Here is a 7718-nt window from a genome sequence, read left to right on the forward strand (position 1 = left end):
GTGCTAAAAGGCATGCGACTTCACATCACACAAGAAAACAAAGAAAACCTGTGGCAAAACAAAAACTGTGTGTATGCGGTACACAGAAATATGTCTACTAGCAATTACTATGGTTTTAATCCAACTATTTCTCTGCCGTGCACCCACCTTTCTCTTGAAGTCATGACATCTTTCTTCCCGTTGTCCTAAAATTAACACAACATTGAAAAGTTAAAGGTTTCTGTTTTCCCTCTCTTCTCTCCCAGTATTACCTTCTCTCCAAAACTATTCCGCCTCCTCAGCTGCTGATTCATGAGTGGGAATTTTTTCACTTCTTCAGCTTCTCTTGCAAATCCCCTTCCCTGCCACAAAAGCAGATGGGATCTCTTTTAACTTCTTCTGCAGCCACTGAAACCCGTGGAGAGGAATGGGCCGGGGCTGGAGTACAAAGTCAGCTGGCGGCAGCGGGGAGTCGGGGCGGACTGGAACGAGGAGGTGGTGAAGAAGCACTCTCTAACCCTGCGAAACACCCCCACCTTCGTGCCTTACGAGATCAAAGTCCAAGCGGTAAATAATTTAGGATCTGGTCCTGAACCAAACGTTACCATCGGATATTCAGGAGAAGACGGTAAGGAGAGGAAACTTTCATGTAAGAATATGTCGGGGGGTGGTGGTGGTGGGGTTATGATGCAAAATGATTGGATATGGAGTGATGGAATAGGCAGCCCACAAACAAAACTGCTTAAATGCCAGTGCTCGGCATGAAGGTCTACGTGAGATGCAGATACAACCGAGGCTAGGCACTGTGGGTGGCTGCTTGCTGGAGTTTGAGGCATTTTTTTGGAAAGGTCACTTGTGCTTTCATTAATCTCAGTTGCTGACTTAATGTGGATACTTGCTTGAAGGCCACAGTCCATGAGGAGTCTGTGAAGTGTAGCAGTCATTGTGTTGTACTTGGTGAGAGAAAATCTAGCCTGTCTGGAGCCCAGTTCAGCAGTTAAATGCTGTCAGGAGTTAGGTACTCTGGCAATTAGGTACAAACACTCAGGCACTGGGCATTGTAAATTAATTTATAGATGATACCACGCTCCTTTGTATGCTGGGTGTTACCTTATCCATTGATCCCTTGAAGAAACAGTCCACTTCTCCAGCCTGGGTCTCTATCCAGAGGATCTCTGTGGCTACCTGATGTCACAGCCCCCTCTCAGGCCTCTCTGTGTCTCTGGAGTAGTCTTCCTGCATCATGAGGAGTTGCTTTGGGTCTACTCCTGCTTCAAGCTCCTTCCCCAGGTCTTCTCAGCACTTGCCCACGTCTGCTTTTGGACTCTGCCTGGCCCACAGTGCATCATCCAGGCCAGATCAAAGAAAGAGGCTTTCTCCCCTTGCTACCCATTTTCACAAAACAGGTGCCCTGGACTGCTTTGAAATCAGAGCCACTGCTTGTGATACCCACCCTTTGCACTCCAGCTTCATGGTAGGCTTTGATCATTGTGTCATTTTGGAGAGGTGAACATGCAGGAGGATTTCCCTGCTAATAGAATTAGTGCTGAAGCCATATGGGATATGGCAGCCCACCCCAACATCTCTGTCCCCTTTGGTGTTTACTGCATGGCTACAGAGGATATCTGGATGTCTGGAAATGTATGCAGCTGCAGTGAAGAAATGCCAAGCCTCTCTTTATAGGAAACAACCCTGTTAAGCACTAACACCACCAAAGAAAGAATGTTTTTGATAGGATTTAGGGATTTAAATCAGCAAGGGAGTAAACAACATGGTGGTCAGTTAGCGTGGGGTGCCAAGCTTCCCTGATCACAGATACAAATGCTCATGGCATTTGCAAACACTTAGCAGCAGGGGCTGGGAGATGTGGACAAAGAGAGGCCAGGAGGGCCAGCAAATGGTCCACATTTCCGATCTGCAGATTAATTGATACAAATACTCATTGCATTTGCAAACACTTAGCAGCAGGGGTGGGAGATGTGGACAAAGAGAGGCCAGGAGGGCCAGCAAATGGTCCACATTTCCAATCTGCAGATTAATTTTATTGATTAAAGTCAGTTTTCATCCCATACAGAATCTGAAGTCGGTAAGTTGTTATTATCAGAATGAAATAAACTGACATTTTGAATGGCCTTTGAAAAGTCTACAGTGGATTAGCCCACCAAGACAAGGATGTGTTTTACCACTTATTAAAATGTCCGGACAGCCACTTCCTTTATTTGACCCACCATGTCCTGCAGCAGTCACTCACCAGGAGCAATAGCCCAGATGTCGCTGCTCCCACCTCTCTCCATGCACTGCAGCTTCTCACAGAAGCTGTTATGGAGCATCCTGGTCCATGGCAGGTGATAGGAAACCATTGATGCAGGTGACAGTTGCAACCTGCTGAGTGCTTCCTGGTGTCTCACCAGCAGAACATTTCGGTGCTGGGAATGGTCTTGGTGCTGCTCAGACAGGAGAATCCCCACTGCTTACCCAGAGGTGAGCAACACAAAGGTTTGAAGGTGCAGCTTCTCTCCCTTTTAGGGCACATGGCAGAGGAGGTGGTGAATAGTGAGAACAAAGAGAAAGAAACCCTACAGCATAATTACTTTCTTTGTGTGTCTGTGATGGATCTAATTTTTATATCTATCAGTGGAAAATCTTCCTTGTAATTCAGTTGTCAGTGGATCAAGGCCTCTTTTTTTCAGGCACTGTAATAGCTCTCTGTGTTGTGTAGTGATTAAAATCCTACTGTTTAATGAGCTTAGTTGTAAAATGAAATTGATTATAAAAAAACTTTATGATTGCCTTCTTGAGTGCTGTGTTAATCTTTTTTTCTCAATTCTTCTCACTGCTGTAAGCATTACTTGAAACAGGAAATCATAAATACTGGTGTAGAAACTCATATGTCCCGGTGCACCTGTATTCCAGCCCTCAGCAGAAAACCCTGATATGGCAAAATAATGTTTATTGGCCCATTTCACCCACTGGATGCAGGTGGAATGGCTTTTTTCTTGCCTGGAGTAAGACTGCGTGTACTTACTGCCACAGCTTGAGCTGGAAAGCCAAGCCCTGGAGCTGTGAGCAGTGTGAAACTGAGCTCTCGTCAGTGTCTTTCCTGTGCAGCACTTTTGTTTTTACAGTTCCAGATGCTGCTCCTTCCGGCGTGTCGGTGGATATTGTGAACAGCACAGTGGTCAAAGTCTTCTGGTTTGGAATACCAAGGGACAGAGTTCGTGGACATTTAAGAGGCTATAAGGTTACAAATTTCTCTTTACATAATTTTATATAGTTGAATAAACTACTAAATGAATGAATAAATGAATAAACTACTAAACTACCACCGGGACCAAGGATTGATTGCAATCTCTCATTTCTGGGAAGATGAGATAAATCAATATCATGTTCAGCCCCATACAATGTAATTTGTTATAGAAATGCCAATCTCAATGCAGGTCAATTGGTGGAAAACAAAAAGCATGCTGGATGGAAAAAGGCATCACCCAGCGAAACACTTCCTAACGTTTGTAGGAGACAGAAACTACGGGATGATTCCCGGCCTAGAGCCCTTCAGCGAATTCCGCTTAACTGTTTTGGCTTACAACGCCAAAGGAGATGGCCCGGAAAGCTCCCCCGTTGTGTTTGAAACTCCAGAAGGAGGTAAGAGAAAATGAGAATATGGGATGGAAGGACATAAATAGAAGCCCTCCATGTAACAAGGCAAGTTGATTTCATAAATTAAAATGATTGTAAAATCTCCACTATTCATAAAGCCCTTCCATAGAAAGGGGGACTATAGGTGTTGAGCTAAACTATGTGTATGTGTAGAGACAGACCTGTTCAGTTTTCTCTGTAAGCTAATCCCTCTATTTTTCAGTCCCTGAACAACCACGTTTTCTGAGGATCCTGAACTTTGACAAGGACTCGGTCACTCTCTCATGGGGACTTCCCAAAAAAGCTAACGGCCACCTTACTGGCTACATTTTGCAATACCAGATAAGTATGTGCTTGTTTTACTTTGGTTTATAGTTTAAGCATTATTAGTTTAATTTAAAAACAGAAAAAAGAAAAAAAAAGGGGTAAAAAAAAAAAGCTTACATGTGCACAGTTATTTAAAACAGAGGCTGATGAGAAGGGTTGTTTCTGAGATCCCTACAACATCCATAGCACCAGAGCAGCATGGTTTGAACTGCGATGTTCACAGAGCCTGCTAGAGGGCAGGCCAAAGTCATCTTCCAGAGTGAAAAGTTTTCCGTGCGCTTCTCTGATGTAAGCTCATGTTGCTGCTGTGCCCTATTCCATACTTATAAACTAAGTCAATTATTTCGTATTTGCAAATCATACCTAATGTACTAGTTAAGAAGACCCATAAATTTTAGGTGAAGTGAAAGTCATTAAATGCAAAACAATTTCTAATGAGAGCACTTTGGTCACGTTTATTCAGATGTTCGCATGTCAGTGGGCAACCTCTACCTGTACAATGCCTCAGGAGAAATGCAGACAATTACCACCTGACTCATCTTATTGAGTAATTGCACTGAGAAACAACTAAAATACCAGGGGTGCAGAGGAGTTTCTTTCCTGGATATGAAGAACAGTAGCTGGTACACAGACATAGAGCAGATAAGCTCAGGCAGGATCTAGGATTGTTCCCAGGTTGCTATGACGCCAACTGGTGACAATTCAGGGTATTTTGAATGTCCTTTATGGACAGGATGGAACAGGGTTAGACTGTGCGCTACTTAAAAAAAAAAAGGAAAAGGCCATATATTTTTCACTTATTTCTGCTGATAACAAGAACTGCCCAGCTGTCTTTCCAAACAGGGGCTGGAGACTGGATCTTCCCTTTGACTTTGATGATTATGGACACTCGGATCTGATGGATCTGATGGATCAGAGTGGATCCAGGCCATTAGGCAGTTTGGAAGTGACAGCCCCTCCTGCAGCTGTCAACTATGCCAAGGCAGGGCAGAGCAAAGCAAAGCAGAACAGCCATCCGTTAGCTTGCTTGCAAAAGTTTGCAGATGTTTGGAAGGAAAGCAAGAAGCCATTCATATATATGTGATGATCTAGGAGACAGTAATTTTTACCTCCCACTCAGTATGTGCATATCTAGAATCAGAGAGCTTTTTAAAAACAGTAATAGCTCACTGAGTAGATGGGAGATTGACATGGATGAGATAAATCCTGTTTAGGTACTTGGCAGGAGGGTGAGAGACGCTTATTCAGGCTTCATCCTTCCTCCTTACTGCAGAGTTGCCTCCCTTGCAGGACCGCTTACAACACCTTTCATGTTTGTAGCCTTTAGCTGCTGGATCTGACTCCACTGCCTTCTTCCCTTTCAGTAAACGAAACACATGAAATCGGACCTGTGCACGATGTCAGCGTAACCAACCACTCCACGCTCAGCTGGAGGCTTTCGGGTCTCAATGCCAGTACCAAGTACAAATTCTATGTAAAGGCTTGTACAATCAAAGGCTGTGGGAAGCCGATCACAGAAGAAGGGCTAACGATGGCTCAAGGGAGTAAGTTAATAGGCAATGTGTTTTTATGTGGAGAAGCTCTAACAATAATGGAAAAATCTATTGAGAATATTCCAGACTTGACATTTCCTTTGTAATTAGAGGAAATAAATTTGTTTTTTCTTTCCATGAGAACAATCAATGAACTTTTTAATGTAGCCATGCAGCTCTTCAGAAAAGTAGAGCTTATCTGTTTCATTTGTACTGTTTCTATTCCCACTGATCAACTCCTTAAGCCATACTAGAATAAGTGAACTGCATTTAGTCATGAACAGAAAATTGAAGATGTAGGTAATCTGTTCTCAGTAATATTATAGAAACTAATTCTGCCCTTGCATGAAGATGGGGAGCTCCCAGCAACATTAGAGGCAGGTATTTGACATGAAAAGTCCAGATGGACATGAAGTTGACTGCAGTGCATTTGATCCATTATTTTATTGTTATTTTATCAGAGGCTGGGAGTGAGCATTTGTGTGCCACTTATACCCTATCCTAAACCACTGCTCAGGGGTTTAAAGGAGAATCACAAGCATGGTATGATAGGTCATCTTTCACATTCAGCTGAAATGAAATAAAATGTACTGTGCTCAGCAAGTCTGAAAACTCTACAATAGCGAGGAACGACTTCTTGCTATTAATCAGAAACCATTGCTGTACACTTACTGTGGGGAAGGAGGGACAGAATGTGATAAGCAAAAGAGCCCTGGATTCATCATTTTTAGCAGTGATAACAGACTGGAACAATGTTGATATGAAATAGAAAAATGGTCCTTGTTTCACAGCATCCTATTGGACTTCTAAGTCACGGTTGCTGTCCTCAGTTACTGGTAAAACAAATACAAAATATTTTAAACTCATCCTGTCCGAGTTCAGGATCCAGTCACGAGCTATCATCCATTTTCTCAAGTAGTGAAAACCCAAAACCCCTTCTCAGCTGTCTCATAGCCTCCAGTCTCACTCTAGTACACAGGTGCTCACGTGGTAGTAACTACCAATCTATCTGTGTGGTTTAAATTTTATTCTTCATTAAGGAAAGTAAAAAATCCTTTTTTTTTCCAAGCTAAAAATATACAATTTCACCTCATTAGCTACTTTTTCTGTGTTTTGGTAATCTGTGTTTTGGCCACCTGAAAGTCTACAACTTCTTTGAATAACCATATCAGGTTTTATGAAATGCATCCCTGCCTGATGTACTTAAAAGGATGGTGTTGCCATTCATTTTATTCTTGTTCTCTCCTTTGCAAAAACTTTGTTTCAGCAGTGGCAACAGCTGATTCTGGTTAAATGCTTGTAGAATAGAGTAATATAATTAACAAATGCCACGAGGGTCCAGTTCTGTGATTAATATGTGCTTCTTACTGGTTCTCAAGCCACCCTAAATTAGGACACTGCATCTGTCACTGAGATGCCATTAGAGTTTTGTTTCATTATTTGCTGGCTAAATTGTTTGGACATTTTTCAACTAAACATGATAGGCTGAAAAAATAACTCTTTTCAGTGACCTTCTTGGGCTTTTAAGCTGTGGTATGAGAAGCAAGGCGATTGCTCAAAATTAAAACAATTTCTCTTTTTGAAGAAAGGAAGTGATTTTGAAAGTCAACGTTTACAATTTAAAATGACCCACATAAATGACAGATATAAAATGTGGTGCCCCCTGAAATGAAACTCCGTGATAGAGCACTCCAAGTTTCTTTGGGTTTTGATTCAGTAATTCTATATCCAGTATGTTATGGTTTTAGTAATGAAAACATAAAGCTCTCATTGTTCATTTTAAGACTTTGAATGGCTTCCACTGCTGTAATGTAGCCTTTGCAGGCTGTGCTGTGGGTATTTCATAATTTCATGATATGTTGTGCCAGGAAAGTGGAGATGTTGAGGTGGAGTTGTGGATTCATTCACATTTTGTCACTGATATATTTGATCTGCATCACTGCTATTCCTTTCATGTATTTGCAGCTATCCTTGTTACCCTAGTCTAGAATCAGAAAGAAAAGTCAGTCTCTTTTCTTAATATGTACATATACAAGTGTGCATGTATCACCACTAAAAAAAGTCTGTATAGGGAAAATTGTTGTGCTCTAAATGATAATTTTGCCAGCCTGTAATTTATGTGCTACCCATTTCCTGAAGATGAGTTTGCAGTGGCATTAATGACTGAATTTAGTAAAACAATGTTTCTCTCAATTAAATAAATATAACTCCCTGTATAAATAAATTAGTATCTCATACACTTTC

The 7718-nt window shown here is 41.8% G+C and overlaps 1 protein-coding gene across 1 annotated transcript in view; it reads left to right on the forward strand.

Annotated features, from left to right (window-relative positions):
* CHL1 (cell adhesion molecule L1-like) overlaps positions 1-7718 on the forward strand; it is a gene marked incomplete at its 5' end in the record, with an annotated part of 41216 nt that overhangs the window by 24697 nt on the left and 8801 nt on the right. The window contains 5 exons of the mRNA XM_010190478.1: positions 385-607; positions 3105-3220; positions 3417-3621; positions 3839-3961; positions 5307-5486. Of these exons, the coding sequence (XP_010188780.1) occupies positions 385-607; positions 3105-3220; positions 3417-3621; positions 3839-3961; positions 5307-5486 (847 nt within the window). The remainder of the gene's footprint in view (positions 1-384; positions 608-3104; positions 3221-3416; positions 3622-3838; positions 3962-5306; positions 5487-7718) is intronic.

Source organism: Mesitornis unicolor, unplaced genomic scaffold, assembly GCF_000695765.1.
Source record: "Mesitornis unicolor isolate BGI_N332 unplaced genomic scaffold, ASM69576v1 scaffold13238, whole genome shotgun sequence".
Lineage (NCBI taxonomy): Eukaryota > Metazoa > Chordata > Aves > Mesitornithiformes > Mesitornithidae > Mesitornis > Mesitornis unicolor.